Here is an 18,661-nt window from a genome sequence, read left to right as displayed (position 1 = left end):
AATAAAGTGCTTTACAAGACCAGGAAGTACTTTATTTTTTAGGATCAATAAAGTAAGATTCGTACCTGTTTCAGATATTACATCATCCGCTGCTCTTCTGGCTACTTCTGCTGATATCTTGTTTAGGCGGTAAGCCTGTGTAAGAATATACATTTTTATGAAATTTCTCCTAAAATCATACATCACAGCAAAAATGGCATGCAACAATAAACTTCATAAATAGCAGATAACCTGTCTTGTACCTAGGGCATGCTACAAACACCCAAAAACACTTCAATGAAGTACACTGTGAAGGCAGCATGCCCTCGGTTTTATACCAAACACTTTTTTTGGCAATTATAAAAACAGGACAATTTAAAATATAAAATTGTTACTTAAAAATACCACATTTTTCATGTAGGGAGGGAGGAGCCTGTCTATGGCGCCAAGCCGGAGTGTGTGCTGATGCCACGGTGAGAGCCGTCAGTGTGATGTGAGGGAAGGCTCTTGATCCCGACACCTCGATGAGAAGCTAGCCGGCCCCTCCTAAGACCATCATCCCCCTCACCCCCATCGCCCCCGCCTGTACCTGGCCGCATCTCGCCGTGGAGAGAAGACGAGTGGTGGATCGCTGCGACGGTCCGCTCGGGACCGGGAGAAGGCTGCCGCTGGTGAGGCCGGGTCACGCCGCACGAGAGGGCGGAGACCGGGCAGGACGTGCGAAAGCACGAGTGTGCAGCAAGGAGGCCGGAGTGAGAGCCGACCTCAGGAGAAGACCGCAGCGAGACACTCGATCCAGTACTCGACCCCACTGGCAAGGAGACAAGCAGGACTTCCATTCGGAGGGATAAGAGACAGTCATTGACTGGTGAAGGAGTGGTGAGAGGGCGAAAGCCCCCCTTTTTTTTGACTTGTCTTCTTTATCATAAACTTATGCCATAGAGCCCCCTCTGACTATATAAATGGGACTGTATCTAAGTGAACTGGAAAAACTAATAGTGGGCGACGAACGCCAGAGGGGATAGGATCAACAGGGGGATTATTGCACACTCCCCCCAGAGACTATCATACCACCACCCAGATTGACGTAAAGAGGGTCCCATACTTTGATTTTGATCTCTCCCTGGTTGGAGGGTTATTTCTCTGGTTCTCTCCTTTTTTTCTTTTTTTGTTGGTCTCTCACCCGCCCGGGGGCAAAGGTATGAACACATATACAGCAAGGAGAAGATAACCCATAAACAGGAATAATACATACATAGGATACACCTTAAAGCACCCTAGGGAATAGAGGGAGAGACAAGGAAGATCATATCTAGGATAAAGGAAAAAAAAAAAGAATTAGCAGGGAAACCTGCAAAAATAACATCAAGTCCAGGGACAATCAAAATGTACATGACGCCTGAGGGAAAAGGGCAAAAAACACAGCCAGAGAAACAACCAGTCGTCAGATCTAAACAAAACACAGAGGGAATTAAGAAAATTAAGAATCAAAGGCATACAGGAGTAAGTGGAGAAGAAAGTTTAGAAGTGTCAAGAGAAAGTACTCTAACAATAGGAGACGGAGACATGATTAGAGAAGATGAATTAAGTGGAAAAGATCCTCCGCCATCAAAATCGGAAATGCGGGAAATGTTTGCTAGGCCTTGAAAAGATCCATTAAAGCTGAGATGGCCACCTTACACGTGGACTTTGGGCATATCCTGGGTAGGGTAGAAGAAACAGAACAGAAGGTGGAGTTCCATGGAAAAGAGTTAAAAAACCTAAAAGATCAAATGAGGAAAATGAAATTGGATCAGAGAAATATGCTATACAAAAATCGAAGACCAGGAGAACAGAAATCGAAGAAAAAATCTGAGAATAAGAGGATTACCAGAGAAAGGTCCGGCAGAGAATTTAGGAGAAATCCTGGAGAAGTTATTCAACCCTTTACTGGGAAAAGCGATCACAGACAAAATTGAATTTGAAAGAATACATAGATTGCGTAAACCAACTAATATACCAAAAGAGGGGGGGCGTGGCCGGCCACTGATGTGAGAGCAGCGCGGTTCCGGAGCTCTCTCCTGCTTGCCCTGATCCTTCATCGATCCTGCAGAACCCCGAGCCGCTACTCGCCTGCTTCCGACGCCTGTGTACTCCTGATCCCTCGGTGCATCAGCGGAGATGGTGAAGATCGGTCCCCCTGGTCCGGAGGCGCCTGGATTCCGGCCATCGGCCTCCCTCCTCGAGCGGTCCCAAGATGGCGCCATCCCGCCACGGAGCTTGAGTCAGCCAGCTGCTGCTGCACGATCCTCGCAGCCATCCGCCTCTCTCTCCCAAGGTGGTGTTTCGGGGCCTGACGACTCTTCTTCCCTGCACCGGCATGAGACTGAGTGATCTTCTTTCCCCCCCCCCCCTGGGCCCCACTGCTGAGGCAGGGGTGGAGGTGGATAGGCCTGAGCCATCCCTTGCTGCCATTATGGATGCCATCCGTCACTGTCAGGCCTCTCTCACTACTCAAATAGAGTCTGTGAGGATGGAGATGTCGTTCCTGAAGCAGGATGTCCATAATCTCCGCCATAGGGTGGGCAACGCGGAACAACGTATTGGCGACCTGGAGGATGCCCACCGCCCCTTGCAGGCCTCTGTGTCCGACTTGCAGAGGGGTCACACGGCCACCATTGATAAGATCACTGACATGGAGGATCGCCTCCGACGTAATAACCTCCGCTTTCTGGGATTCCCTGAGGGGGCGGAGGGAAAGACCCCCGAATCATTTATGGAAAAGTGGCTCCTTGACACCTTTGGGAAGAATGTTTTTTCTCCTTTATTCGCCATTGAACGGGCACACAGGGTGCCGTTGCGCCCCCTACCACCAGGGGCGCCACCTCGTCCTCTTCTCATTAAATTTCTGCATTTCCGTGACAGGGAGGCTGTGCTACGGGCCTCCAGGGAGAAGGGCCGTGTCTCCTACAATAATAATGCTATCTCCATCTTTCCTGACTTCTCTGCAGCCACCCAAAAGCAGCGGGCCTCCTTTATGGCGGTTAAGAGGCGGCTGCGTGATCTCCAGTTGCCATATAGTATGCTTTATCCTGCCCGTCTCCGGATCATCTCTCAGGGCAAGGCTCATTTCTTCCAGGATCCTCGGGAGGCCGCGCAATGGGTGGACTCCTTGGGCCGTGGCTCTCCTGGCCGCCAGGACCGGCGGTCTCCTCCTAAATGAAGGACTGTCTATCTGCTGATAGTCTGGTTGGGCTCTGGGCTTGTCCTGGTGCTCTTCATGGACCCTCTCTCGCTTGATTTTTTGGGACAGATGGTTATTCCTTTTTTCTGGGGATCGGGGTTCCTATTTTTCTGTTTTTTCTGATGGGCATTTTTGGGGTGGGGGCTCCCCCCTCATCTCCTTCCTTTTTATTGTTTTTTCTCGTTTGTCTACTACAGGACGAGCAGATCCACGTTTCCCTGCATTTGACTTCCTTTTGTTGTTATGGGCTACAAAGCTCTCAATTGTTGGGGTTTGAGGGCTGGGTGGGCTAGGGTGGGGGTGTTTGTTACTATTGCCATCCGCAACCTGCGGGTTTTGGTGGGTTTCTCCTTTTTGGTTTGTTTGTTTGCACCATTTTGATCCACAGGGTCGGTACAGTTTTTCCTTTTTTTGTTTTTGGTGTCATGCTCTCTCCTTCTGCGATACAGTTGATTTTGTTTAATATGTTATTGTGGTCACTTTTTTTATGTCTTATGCGTACTCCTTTTTCTGGGCTCCTCTCAGATGCTGGTTGTGCCTTGGCCCTTCGGGGTTTGCCTGTTTTTGGGCTGACCTACGGGGCGCTAACGCTGATTGTTGGTATATTTCTATGTCTACTCTACGTATAATCTCGTGGAACGTCAGGGGGCTAAATTCTAAAGTGAAACGGTCTCTGATGTTTGACTATTTAAAACGCCATAGTCCTCATGTTGTTTTGTTGCAGGAGGACCGAATTAACAAAAACGATTTCAATTTAACTTTTACAATGCAGTATGACATCTCTTGTGTCACGTTTCTTGATGTCACAGTTACTAGGGGGGAGGATGGTGTTCTCCACAGTGGGCTTTATCGTAAGCCCACTGCTGGTAACACCATCCTCCATGCCTCTAGCTTTCACCCATCTACATTGGTGCAATCCATTCCATATGGACAGTACCTTCGCGCTAGACGCAATTGTAAAGACCTTATCAGTTTCCAGAAGGCAGCTGACGATTTGAGACAGAGACTTTTGACTAGAGGATACCCCCCTACCACCTTGAAGAAGGCTTATAGAAAGGCCCTGATGAAAGATAGAACCTCATTAATAGTCTCAAACACAGCCAGACCAGTTGACCAAACACTGAGAGTAATCATGAAATATTCAGAACATACTGACGTCAGGAGAATCGTGGGGAAGTATTGGCACCTGTTGTCCCTCGATCCTATCGTGGGCAAACATGTTCCTCCTGCTCCCCAAATTACTTTCAAAAAAGTTCCCGCTCTAAAAGACCAATTGGTACGTAGCGAATACACATCTCAAAATGGGAGAGATCCTTGCAAGGCCAAAGGCACCTTTATATGCGGTGCCTGCAAATACTGCAAATTTATGCTGACCAAAAAAAATCCCATTCTACCGAATGGGCAAATCTTTGTACCCCAGCACTTTGCCAACTGCCGCACCCACGGGGTGGTTTATTTACTCCTCTGTGGGTGCGGCTGTTTTTATGTTGGCAAAACAAAGCTAGATTTCACCAAAAGGGCCAACAGACATATAAAGAGCATGCAAACCTGCAACCCGGATCTCCCACTAGGCCGACATATCAGTTTAGTTCATGCAGGGATTTTTCCAAAAATAAAGTTTCTGATCCTGGATAGAGTCCACCCCAGTTCAAGAGGAGGGGATTGGAATAAGACCCTCCTCCAACTTGAACTGCGGTGGATTTACCGCCTGAGGGCAACAGAACCTCCTGGCTTGTATAAATAATCTCTCTTATGCCTCCTGGGATACACATCTCGATCTAGCACTTGCCTCTTGGAGGGAATCCCCGGCTCTGTCTCAATTACATTAGACTCCTTGTATAGAAATATGCTGCTTGTATACCCATTTTATTTGTTAGTTTCTTTCCCTTTCCCCCTCTTTCCCTTTTCCCTTCCCCCCTCCCCCTTTTTCTTTTTCTTCCCTTTCAGTTAGCCTTTGTGATTACATTATTGTATTAAGTATTTGTCTTGCTTTGTACACATGAACATCGACTTGCCCTTGGGGTGCAACTATGGTTGCCAATGTTTTTCTTCTCTCTTTCTCTGTTTAAATGGCTATAAATCCATACAGAGATGTATTTTGAACCATTATGTTGCCTTTGGTATATAGATAACATATACTTTTGACATGATTTTCTATTTTTATCAAGTTTGTTGCGCAGAAAATAACAATCTTCTGCGATTGCGATGGGTACAGCCCGACACGGTAAGGCGAACGCCATTCGTGGCGTTCGCCAATGGTGGCAGCAGCCTCTTACACCTGGCTCATGGGATATTCCCATTGCGCATGCCCAATGGACTCCGCCTGACGTATCCAACGCTGGCGGAAGTCTGTACCGTGTCGGTGGGACGCATGGGCCGACGTCACTTCCGCCGGATCATTTCCGGCGGTGGTGACCTGCCATCACTTCCGCCGGACTTCTTCCGGCTGGGGGCGGCGCTGGCCCATGTGACCCGGGAAATCCCTTTGGCAGCCAGCTGGACGCATTAGCCGCCCAGCTGAGACTGCTCTCAGCTGATTAGCAATTCCTCATTTATACTCCACGCTCGGCGTCGGACTCATATGTTCCTTTGCCGAGCGTGGAGCAACATCTATCCTGCTATTGCATTCATTCTGCCAAGATTGGATTTGAAAAGGTATTTTTATTTTCTAGACATATTTTCCCCTTTTTTATTGTTGTTTTTGGGATCTTCATTCTTGTTGGCTCCTCTGCTCCCAAGTAGTTGCAACGTTTACCTAGAGAAAAAAATCCAGCTTTTTTAATTAAATTACTCATTAATTATTCTGTTGGCTACATATCTATGAGCATTGGAGCCTGCAGGATTATTCCTTCACCTCAGAGAGCCTTTAGCTCCTATATGGGTAGAGACTCTCTGGTGAGATTAACCCCTGGGTGTCTTGTGTGTCCTCTGACTTGTTCATATGACACATTATTTACCATATACTCCCTTTTTTCTCTTTTACTTTGGCTTTTTGCCCAGCAGGATTGCCTTTTTTGGGATTTCAGCTGTCCCCACCCAGACTCACATAGTTGTCTGGTAGCAAGCAACCTTGATTTAACTTCAATTCTACAAATCAAAAAATTCTTCTTCTGTATGAAGCCAACTCCATCGAATTTAACCGGCTTACCATAGACCCACGCTGGCATTGTCGATGTTCTGTTTTTAGCCTTGCAGGCAGGCACTCTTTCTTTAACCATTACAGTGAACCATGTAAGTGCACTTTTTTTGACTTTATTATTTTTTCTTGCCAGATTGATTCTGCAATATGTATAATATGTACATTTACATTGATTGTTTACAGACCACCCTCCCAAGGCACCCCTGAAGGAGGAGTGTTTCTCCGAAACGCGTCGGGTGTATACATGGGGGTCTTATGGTGGATGTTCAACCCTGTAATGTGATGTATAAATTTGCTTGCCTCTGCTTTTATCTTTTATATATTTTGTATAAACAATTTCAATAAAGCTACATTTTTGTATTCTTACCTATGTGTAATTTCTGAAATATCAGTGCCTTTAAAGTCCCACCCACAGGGGAACCCTTCTGTTTTTGATTTTGTTGCAGGAGACACACCTCCAGGGGTCCAGGGTTATGGCCCTTAAGCGGGCGCACGTGGCGTATGCGCTACACTCTACCTACTCTTCCTATGCCCGAGGCACGTCCATTTTAATTGCCAAATCCGCTCCGGTCACTATTAAACATCTAAAGACGGACCCCTCGGGGTGCTTTGTTATCCTTATTATTGAATATTTGGGTAAACCTTATACCCTGGTGAATGTTTATGTCCCCCCGCCATTTACTAAGTCATTCTTTGACCGTGTTTTGGGTTTGGTTTTGGAAATGGCGGAGGGCCCTCTTATTATGGCGGGTGACTTTAACACGGTCCTCGACAATGCTTTGGACCGCTCTGGGGCTGCTTCTTCCCAACATACCCCCCCGCGCTCCTATTTGGACAAATTGGACCTCACGGACGCCTGGAGGTGGAAACATGGAGGGGATTACTGAGTTTTCTTGTTATTCGAGCTCACACCACACTATCTAGGATTGACCTCTGTTTGCTCTCTCAGGAACTGCTGGGTCCGCTCTCGGGGATCAGGTACCTCCCTCGGGCGGTATCTGACCACTCCCCTTTGCTGGTGGACCTTGCTTTGGGGTCCCCACCTAACTATAAACTGTGGAGACTGAGCCCTCTGTGGCTGGCGGACCCCGCGGTGACTGATCAGGGGCTCACGGAATTGAATTCTTTCTGGGCGCTCAATGGACAGGAGGGGTCGGCACTGCTGACCTGGAACGCCTTCAAGGCCACTATGCGGGGCACTTTCTCGTCTGCCGTAGGCCATGCTCGGAAGGCACGTCAGACCAAGTTGGTTGACGCCGAACGGGCATTGCATACGGCTGAACGGCAATACTCTGACGACCCCTCCCCTCAGAATCACCCGGCTTGGCAGGCCAGAGCCCGTGATTTGGATCTCGTCCTTATTGAGCGCACCCAGAAAAAACTGTTGTATCAGAATCAAAGAATTTTTGAACTGGGGGATAAAAACAGTCGCCTGTTGGCCTACTTAGCTAGGCCGGATTTTCAACCTTGTATCATTCCCCGGGTCACCAGCCAGGCCGGTGTCATTGTAGAACAAACTCCTGATATTCTTCATAGTTTTGTTGAATTTTATTCCTCTCTATATCGCACCCAGGCCCATTACACTATTATCGAACTTGATGATTTTCTGTATGATATTGATTTGCCCGCATTGTCGGTCGACCAATCTCGCTTCTTAGACTCCCCTTTGACCACAGATGAGATTGACAAGGCCGTAGCTACGTTTGCGCATAATAAGACACCTGGCTTGGATGGTTTCCCCATTGAATGGTATCTTCACTATAGGGAATTATTGGTCCCATTTGTTGAAAGTGTTTACTTGTGCTCTGAAGGAAGGACGTCTGCCGCCCTCCATGACGGAAGCCCTTATAGTACTCATCTCGAAGCCGCGCAAGGACCCTCTTCTCTGTGGATCGTACCGTCCGATCTCACTTATTAATACAGATGTGAAGATTTTGGCCAAGGTCCTGGCGAGACGGCTGAATACGGTTGTCACGGACTTGGTCGGGGCGGACCAGTCGGGGTTTATTCCTGGCCGGTCTACCTCGATCAACTTGCGTAGACTTTTTACCAACCTTCAGACGACTCATGCTTCTGTGGGGGCCAGGGTTGTGGTAGCCCTGGACACTCACAAGGCTTTTGATTCTGTGGAGTGGCCTTATCTCTTGGAGGTATTGGCGAAATTCGGATTTGGACCGGGGTTCATAAAATGGGTAAAACTTCTATATTATCTCCCTCGTGCCCGTATCAGGGTCAATAATTCTGTGTCTGACTCCTTTCCCATTTTTCGGGGTACTAGGCAGGGGTGCCCGTTGTCCCCGTTGCTTTTCGCCCTGGCCATTGAGCCTTTGGCTGCGCAGATCCGCCAGTGTGCGGCTGTTGCGGGCTTTGTGATCAATGGCTTGGAAGAAAAGGTTTCATTGTATGCGGACGATATGATATATGGAGCGGATCCATATCAATCCCTCCCCACTCTATTGTCCATTATTGATCGCTTCGGTCACTTCTCGGGTTTTCGGGTGAACTGGAGAAAATCTACTCTGTTCCCCCTGGATCCCCAGGTTTTGCCCCCTTCTCTCGCATCATGCCCTCTCCAGGTGGTGGATCGGTTTCGATACTTGGGGGTTGTGACATTCAACTTCCCTTGTCTCGTTTCCTCCCCAATAATTTAGATCCCTTGGTCGCCCGACTTAAATCTTCTTTACAGCTCTGGTCCCAGCTTCCTCTCACGGTTTTAGGTAGGATCAACATTTTTAAAATGATATTCCTTCCCCGATTTCTGTATGTGTTGAGTCACTCCCCGATCCATGTTACCAAACGTCGTTTCCAGGTCATTGATTCGCTCCTCACTTCATTTATCTGGGGGGGGGGGGGGGGGGGGGTCGGCCGGCACGTGTGGCCAGAGATGCGTTACAGTTACCTGTATTGGCAGGGGGACTGGCGGCACCCAACCTACGCCTTTATTACTTCGCCTCCCAGTTGGCACACGCACATTGGTGGTTCCATCCCGAGGACAATCATGCTGTGGCGGCCTTGGAGGCGGCTATTTTTACGTCCTATGAATCTCTGCAAAATTTACTGCACCGTAGATCTACTATGGGCAGGCCGAACACTGCACTTATCTCGGTCACTCTACGGGTTTTTGCGGCTACCGCATTGGGCGAGGCCGACCCTCCGGGGTTGTACTCCCCTAATGCCCCCCTTTGGCACAATCCACGGTTTCGGGAGTTTTTCGGTCGGGATGATGGTATTTTTTGGGCCCGCCTTGGAGTGAAGTCTGTTGATCACCTGTATATCCGGGGAACCTTCCGGTCCTTTGCGGACATGCAGTCCACTTTTGCTGTACCATCTACGGCTCATTTTCGCTACCTCCAGCTGAGACATGCGGCGGCTGCGCAGTTTGGCCTCCGGGATGTCTCGCTGGAGCCATCCCCCTTGGAATATCTCCTTTCTGACTCTTCACATGAGAAACTGGTCTCCACATATTATCGTAGGCTTTTGCATTCTAAGTCTAAGCGCTTGGCGGTGGTCGAGTCCCAGTGGCGTGAGAACGTCCCGGACTTGACGGAAGAGGTATGGCATGACGTCCTTCCTGAACAAATCCCGGTTGTAATTTCCTCCAGGGATAGAGTCATACAGTTAAAATTCCTGTATAGGGCTTACTACACTCCCCTGTTCCTTCATAAAATTGGTACATTATCCTCCCCCCTCTGCTCTAGGTGCTCTGATGGTGTGGGATCCTTCTTTCATATGTTTTGGGATTGCCCCCCTATCTGTGCCTTTTGGTCAGGGGTGACGGCCTTTATAAATGATATCTCTCAATTGTCCAATGTCTGTAACCCCCTTCGTTGTCTCCTAGGGTATGTGGATGATGAGGATGCTCCGGCTCGCACGAAACTATTTCTGCGTTTGCTCTTTTTCTATGCTAGGAAAGCTATTGCTCTCCGTTGGAAATCTTCCACACCCCCTGACGTTCCATTTTGGATCTCTATTGTTAATCAGGCTCTACCTTTGTATAAACTGACGTATGAGGCCAGAGGATGTCCGAAGAAATTCAGTAAAATCTGGTCCTTCTGGGTAGACTCTGATCTTACTGCCTCCTCGGTGTCTGACGCTTCCTAGGCGGTCTAAAGTGCCTTCTTTTGCTCCGCATGTGTCGTTATATATTGCTTATAATATTGTGTTACCCCCCCCCCGGGGGTTTTTTTTGCTGTGCTCCTTTTACCACGATTACTGTGTATTCTCTGTACTGTGGTTCTATTTTGTCAGATGATTGGAGAGGATGCTTTGTATGTTCTGTATCCTCTCTTATGTTGCACTGCCATTTTTCTTTTGGTGTACTGTGTTTTGTTTAATAAAAACCTTTAAAAAAAAAAAAAAAAAAAAAATATACCAAAAGAGAAAACAAGGGATGTGATTGCAAGATTCCATAAGTACGAGACAAGGGCCCAGATCTGGGAGAAAATGAGACAGACCCGAACTAAAATATGATGGAGAAGATATTCAGATTTTTCCAGACCTGGCACAAGAAACGATTAACAGAAAACGCATCCTGAGACCAATGGTAGAAGCACTAAAGAAAAACAATATACAGTACTTCTGGAACCATCCAGCAGGACTAGGAGTGAGAAGAGATGGGAGGACAGTGCTACTTAGATTCCCAGAAGAAACTCAAGATTTTTGTGAAGCAGTAAACATACCACTAATAGACATTCCAGGCTGGACAAATCAGGAGTCTCCAGAAGAGGAAACAGAGGAAGGAGATTCGGCCCAGTGGAAACAGAAGAAAAAGCTGAAAACAAAAGCATCAAAAGGATGAGGAAGAACTGGGGGAGAACTTGGGGGGGGGGAGATTGCTAGCTGAGGTGGGGAAGAATGGGAGGAGTAAAGTAAGATTATAAAATAGGCGGCTCTACGAGAATTCAGCATGCCTTCACCATCGGACCTAGCAATAGGAAAGATGGACGGGAACGGCGACCATTGGCAGAGCTCGACCTCGGCTATAAGTCGATTGGAAAGGGAGAAAGGAGAATCGACGACCCTGGCGGAGGGACGGGGATTAGCTAGGCCCCCACAAGGGAAAGGGAGGGTGGGGGGGGAAGGAGGGAAAGAGGGAAAAAGATGTCAAAAGATCCAATTTTCTCCTATAAGAAAGTGCTAGAATTAAGAGAATATAGAAGGAAAAAGAAACCAAAAGATTCAATTATCCCCGATAAGGATCCTCTAGATTTAAGGGAGTATTTACCTGTTTGCTTTCCTGACCATTTTAGAGTCAGATGGGTGACAAGGGAAAGAGTAAAAACAACGAAGGTTAAGAAATAATGGTTGTAGTTAATATATTATCATATAATGTGCGAGGTTTAAACTCTCCAGAAAAAAGGAAAAACATTTTAAAAGAAATCAGTTATTTGAAAGCAGACCTGACATTCTTACAAGAGACTCCTATATCCCACGCATCCAATATTAGGCTATACTCTCAGAGCCACCCTATCTGGTACTACGCGGACTCACCCGGGAGGAAGTCCAAGGGGGTTGCCATTGGCATTGCCAGGGGCCTTGGATTTGCTCTGGAGTCGAGACTGGTGGACCCAGAGGGAAGATACCTCTTTCTAAGAGGTAAAATAGGAGACGAAGATCTGACTCTAGTAAATATATATAGTCCTAATGAGAGACAAGTAGACTTCCTAGGTAAAGTCCTGGGAAAATTAATGGAGTTTAAAAAAGGGGGAGTGATATTGGCAGGGGACCTCAATCTTTGCCTCGACCCTAAAATAGATACTACATCAAAAACTCTACGAAATAATAGAACTCAGGCAAGGAAAATAAAAGGAAAAACTATTCACAAATCAATTGGCAGATATCTGGAGAATTCTCCATCCAAAACAGAGATTTTACATGTTATTCAAGTGTACATGGAACATACTCGAGATTAGATTACATCCTAATTGAACGCAGATGGATTGAAAGGGTAAGCGAGGCAGAGATTGGGGTTAAGACTTGGTCAGACCATACCCCCATTACGGTAAAGATAAAAATGGCGAAAGAGCGGCCTAAGATGGATGCGTGGAAAATAAACGAAGAGATGTTAAGAGATAAAAAATGGGAAAAGAAATGGCGAAAGAGTTGGAACTCTACTTTCAAATAAATGATACAAATGACGCAACAAAAGATATTGTATGGGAAGCTCATAAAGCTTATATAAGGGGTATACTTATCTCAAAAGGGGCCCAAAGGAAAAAAAAGAATAAAAGATAAGGTTAAGTTAATGACAGAAGTACACCAATTAGAGCAAAAACATAAAAATACTCAAGATACATCAAATAATCTACTTGAGGTAAAAAGGGAAGAACTGAAAGATCTGTTAGAACAAGAAATTAGACAGGAAATGAAAAGATGTATAAAAGAAAAATATATTGAAAGTAATAAGGTGGGAAAAAATCTGGCAAGAATCCTAAAAAAGAAGAAAGGGAAAAATTTTATAGAGAAAATTAAGAATAAAAATGGGGAAATAATTCAAACGACAGGAATAGCCAAGGAATTCAAAAAATACTATGCAAATCTCTATGCAGTAAAAAAAGGGGATAAAACAGGGGAATGAAACAGATAGGAGGGAGAAAATCAAAAAATATCTTGTAGATGCTGGGTTGACAAAGATAGACGAGGATAAATTAGCATTTCTGGAAAGACCAATTTCAGAGCAAGAAATAGAGAGCCATTAAAGAAACGAGTCCAGGTAAAAGCCCAGGACCAGATGGGTTAACCATAAATTATAAAAAATTTAAGGAAATCCTAATTCCAAGATTAAAAGAATGTATAAATGGAAGAGGTACCCAGTACGAGATGAGTAAAGATGCCCTATCTGCATCAATCACAGTTATACGTAAAGAGGGAAAAGACCCGCTATTATGTTCTAGTTTTAGACCCATCTCCCTCCTTAACGTTGATACTAAATTATTCACAAAAATATTGGCTACCAGGATGAAGAACCTGATGAGGGAGTGGATACATAATGATCAAGTAGGATTCATCCCGGGCAGACAGGGACGGGATAATGGGATAAAGACCATACTATTGATCAACCAAATGGCAAAAAGTAGAACTCCCAGTCTACTACTGCCAATAGATGCTGAAAAAGCATTTGACAGAGTAGACTGGGAGTTCATGACAAATACCCTAGAGGAGTTGGGAATAAAATCTAGAATGCTGGCTTGGATCAAAACATTGTATAATCAAGCAACCGCAAAAGTAAAGATTAACGGAGTTTTGTCAGATTCCTTTAAAATGTTCAACGGAACAAGACAAGGATGCCCCTTGTCTCCGATGCTATTTGTTCTATCCTTAGAACCCCTACTGGCAACCATTAGGAATAGCGTGGACATTAGGGGAATAAGGTTGGGACAAGAGGAGTATAAGGTATCTGCCTTTGCAGAGGATATCCTGCTTTATATAAGTAATCCTAGGACCACCCTGCCAAATTTAATAAAAATAATGAAACAATATGGAGAGTTATCTAATTTAAAAATTAATCAAAAAAAATCAGAAATATTAATATCCCCAAACAAGAAGAGGAGAGGTTAAAAAATGAATTTCAGTTCAACTGGAGAAAAGACGAGATTAAATACCTAGGGATTAAACTAACCCCAACCCCAGAAAAACTCTATAAAGCGAATTTCCTACAACTTCTGAATGAAACAAGAACAGAGTTAAAGCGGTTGTAAACCCTATGAAAAAAAAAAAAATAAAAAAAAAAAAACCTGCAAGACAAAGGCATAATGAGCTAGTATGCATCGCATACTAGCCCATTATGTTTAACTTACCTTAAAACGAAGCCCCGACACGGACCCCCGGACATCGATGCGGGCGCTGCCATGATCCCTCGTCGTCTCTTCCGGGTTCGGCGGCTCCGGCGCGCTGATTGGCCGGAAGAGACGGCTCCAGCGCGCTGATTGGCCGGAGCCGCGATGACGTCACTCCCGCGAATGCCGGTTTAGGAGATATTATTTGTACCTACAGGTAAGCCTTATTATAGGCTTACCTGTAGGTAAAAGTGAAAAAAAGCGGGATACAACCGCTTTAAATAGATTATCTCAAAGAATTTTTTCTTGGATAGGGAGAATAAATACGATAAAAATGATAATCCTGCCTAAAATCCTATACAAATTCCAGATGATCCCAATTCCAATACCTCAAGTGTTCTTTAAAACACTCAAAACTCTAATATCTTGTTTCATATGGAAACACAAAAAGCCAAGGGTAAGGTTTGCTACACTTAGCAAAGGAAAGGGACAAGGGGGTCTAGCCCTACCAGATTTTAAAAACTATTATTTTGCGTCAATACTCACAAGGGTGATAGAATGGACAAAAAAAAAAAAAAAAAAAAGTGGCAGAAATTGGGTAACAATAGAAAATATGATAAGTGGCACACACTTAGCAAAAGTTATATGGATACCTCCGAGGTTTAGAAATTTAGACACCAATATTCACATAATCACACGACACGCTATTAAAGTCTGGGATAATATACATAAAAAAGAAAATTGGAAGCACAATTCACCAATGATCCCCTTACAGGGCACAACATTTTTCGCACCAGGGGAAGGGAAGGAATTAGGTAAATGATAGAAGAGGGAGACGCACGATTAGGGGACATAATAGAGCAGGGAAAAAGTATAACCTTGGCAGAGTTAAAACAAAGGAAGGGAGATTGGAAGATGAATGAGTGGAGATACCTTCAGTTGAGGCACTTTACACTGACATTACCACAGCCATTGAGAGATATGAATGACCTTCAACCTTTTGAGCAATTATGTCTTTTGGATAAGATAGCTAATAATATTTCAAACGTGTATAAAATACTATTAACAATAACAAAAGAGAGAGGACCTTCACTAAAAGAAAAATGGGAAAGGGACTTTGGCCCTTGTAGTAACAACACCCAGTGGGATAAGAGCCTTCAACTAGTACATAGATCAGCGATAGATACCAACACTGAGGAGATGAACTACAAATTGCTCACAAGGTGGTACAACACTCCCGACAAAGTAGGTAGAATCCAGGTAGAGAGCTCAAGACTTTGCTGGAGGGGTTGCCAGAGGATAGGGACCATAGCCCATATATGGTGGGAGTGCCCTAAAATCAAAATATTCTGGAGAGACGTTCTAGACTTGATAATTAAAATTACCAAAATAGATATTCCTATGGATCCTTGGAAATTCCTATTCCATGGAACTCATATGTCAGTGAAACAATACAAAAAAAACTACTCCCCCCATTTATTAAATTCAGCTAAAAGTCTAATTCCCCTAAAATGGCAAAAAGAAGAACCTCCATCCAGTAAAGATTGGTTGATTAAAGTAGAGAAAATTAGAAAGTTAGAACAATTAAGAAGCTGGGAAGAGGATGAACAGGGGAATGGAGAGGAAATTTGGGATGAATGGCAAGATTTTAAGGGTTCAAGGGAATATAAAGATTTAATAGGAGTTGAATTGACAGAAGAAATAGGGGGTGGGGAGGGATAAGGGAGGGAGGAGGGATAAAGGGGATAAAGGGTAGTATGTGGATAATGTGCATGGACAAATTCTCCAGTGATTGGAATGTTGTAATTCTTTTTTTTACCTGAAAAATTTAATAAAGAAATATAAAAAAAAAAAAAAAATACCACATTTCCAACAGTAATCAAAAATACAAGTCTATCTAGTTCAACCACAAAAATATAAATACGTTTTCAAGGGGGGGGGCACGTTTGCTTTTTGGGGGCTCATTCTCAAAGTGGGGCGATTTCTAAAAGTGGATGCACTTCTGGCTCATGCTCTAATCATCTCATGTGTCATCTGAAACCTTCTTCTCTGTCTCTCACAGGTATGTCCATTATCCTGCTATTCCATCCAATGCTGAACTTCTGAAACCTGCGTTTTCTATATTCTGTCTTTAATTGTGGTATGTCCATTATCCTGCTATTCCACCAAATGCTGAACTTCTGAAACCTGTGTTTTCTATATTCTATATTAACCTAATCATCTAAATCATTAACTCTAAACACCTGCAAAAGATTCCTGAGGCTTTTAAAAACTCCCAGCCTGGTTCATTACTCAAAACCGCAATCATGGGTAAGACTGCCGACCTGACTGCTGTCCAGAAGGCCATCATTGACACCCTCAAGCAAGAGGGTAAGACACAGAAAGAAATTTCTGAACGAATAGGCTGTTCCCAGAATGCTGTATCAAGGCACCTCAGTGGGAAGTCTGTGGGAAGGAAAAAGTGTGGCAGAAAACGCTGCACAAGGAGAAGAGGTGACTGGACCCTGAGGAAGACTGGGGAGAGGGAAAGGCCAAAATGCCTGAAGTCCAGTGTCAAGTACCCACAGTCAGTGATGGTCTGGGGTGCCATGTCAGCTGCTGGTGTTGGTCCACTGTGTTTTATCAAGGGCAGGGTCAATGCAGCTAGCTATCAGAAGATTTTGGAGCACTTCATGCTTCCATCTGCTGAAAAGCTTTATGGAGATGAAGATTTCATTTTTCAGCACGACCTGGCACCTGCTCACAGTGCCAAAACCACTGTTAAATGGTTTACTGACCATGGTATTACTGTGCTCAATTGGCCTACCAACTCTCTTGACCTGAACCCCATAGAAAATCTGTGGGATGTTGTGAAGAGAAAGTTGAGAGACGCAAGACCCAACACTCTGGATGAGCTCAAGGCCGCTATCGAAGCATCCTGGGCCTCCATAACACCTCAGCGGTGCCACAGGCTGATTGCCTCCATGCCACGCCGCATTGAAGCAGTCATTTCTGCAAAAGGATTCCCGACCAAGTATTGAGTGCATAACGGAACATAATTTTTTGAAGGTTGACTTTTTTTGTATTAAAAATACTTTTCTTTTATTGGTCGGATGAAATATGCTAATTTTTTGAGATAGGAATTTTGGGTTTTCATGAGCTGTATGCCAAAATCATCAATATTAAAACAATAAAAGGCTTGCACTACTTCAGTTGTGTGTAATGAATCTAAAATATATGAAAGTCTAATGTTTATCAGTACATTACAGAAAATAATGAACTTTATCACAATATGCTAATTTTTTGAGAGGGACCTGTATATCACCCTCACTACTGTCCTCTTCTTATTACTGCACATACCATCTCCTGCTATTTCTAAATCCACACACACACAAAACCTCCAAGACACTGGGGCATGTCCCTTCATATAAATCACACTCATATTAGCACCCTCACCTTTCTGCTTCTCCTAACCTCTGGAGACATATCCCAAACCCTGGGCCTCCATCATTTACCTGTACTCAACACACCCACTACCCTGCACCCTCTGGCTGCAGCAGCAATCGGCACAATCTAGTTCCCATCTCTTCTTCCAAAGACCAGACTCCCCTTTCTATTGCGCCCTTTGGAACGCCCGCTCTGTCTAATAAACTCACCTCTCTCCATGGCCTTTTTATCGCTAACTCTTTTAATCTACTTATCACCGAAACCTGGCTTCATGAATCTGACACTACGTCTCCTGCTGCCCTATCCCAAGGTGGTCTTCTATGGACTCACTCCCCCAGACTCAATGGACGCAAGGGAGGGTGTGTTGGGATCCTTCTAGCACCACATAGCACCTTTCAAGTACTTCACCCACCTCCCTCTGTCACTCTCCTCATTTGAGGTACATTGCATTCGTCTTTTCTCCCCTGTTTCTCTAAGGATAGCTGTGATCTACCGCCCACCTGGACCAGTATCGACCTTTCTAGACAACTTCTCCGCCTGGCTACCCTACTTTCTCTCTTCTGAAATCCCCACAATCATTCTCGGCGACTTCAACATCCCTTTTAATACCAACACTCCTGCCACTTCCAAACTTCTCAGTCTAACCTCCTTCCTTTGACCTGAAGCAATGGATACATGCTTCTACTCACTCTAAAGGCAATATCCTTGACCTTGTTTTCTCCCACCTATGCACTCCGCACAACCTTTCAAACAATCCTTTCCATCTATCTGATCACTACCTTATTAGTTTCACTCTCTCCCTCTCCTCCACCTCCCATCCCTCCAGCTATCTTACAGTTACAGGAAGAAACCTACGCCATCTCAGCCCTTCTCTTCTCTACTCTGCTACTGACCACCTCTATGACAAAAATCGCACCCCTGTCCTGAACCAACCTAGCCACTTCTGTCTACAACGCTTCACTCTTAGCCTCCCTGGACACTCTGGCCCCCCTCACTACACACCGAATCAGACCCCGACCCCTTCAACCTTGGCAAACAGAGAACACTAGAAGTCTGAAAAAGCATAGCCGTGCTATTGTGCGCCTACGGCATAAGACTAAGTCTCAGAAAGATTTCAAC

The 18,661-nt window shown here is 45.0% G+C and overlaps 1 protein-coding gene across 1 annotated transcript in view; it reads right to left on the bottom strand.

Moving 5' to 3' along the window:
- Nucleotides 1-18,661, bottom strand: part of MTR (5-methyltetrahydrofolate-homocysteine methyltransferase) — a 1,642,758-nt gene that overhangs the window by 1,569,885 nt on the left and 54,212 nt on the right. The window contains exon 4 of the mRNA XM_082249226.1: nt 66-135. Coding sequence (XP_082105352.1) covers nt 66-135 — 70 coding nt within the window. The remainder of the gene's footprint in view (nt 1-65; nt 136-18,661) is intronic.

This window comes from Pelophylax lessonae, assembly GCF_965119305.1.
Source record: "Pelophylax lessonae genome assembly, chromosome: 3".
NCBI classification, from domain to species: Eukaryota; Metazoa; Chordata; class Amphibia; order Anura; family Ranidae; genus Pelophylax; species Pelophylax lessonae.
This window is presented reverse-complemented; position numbering and strand designations above follow the sequence as displayed.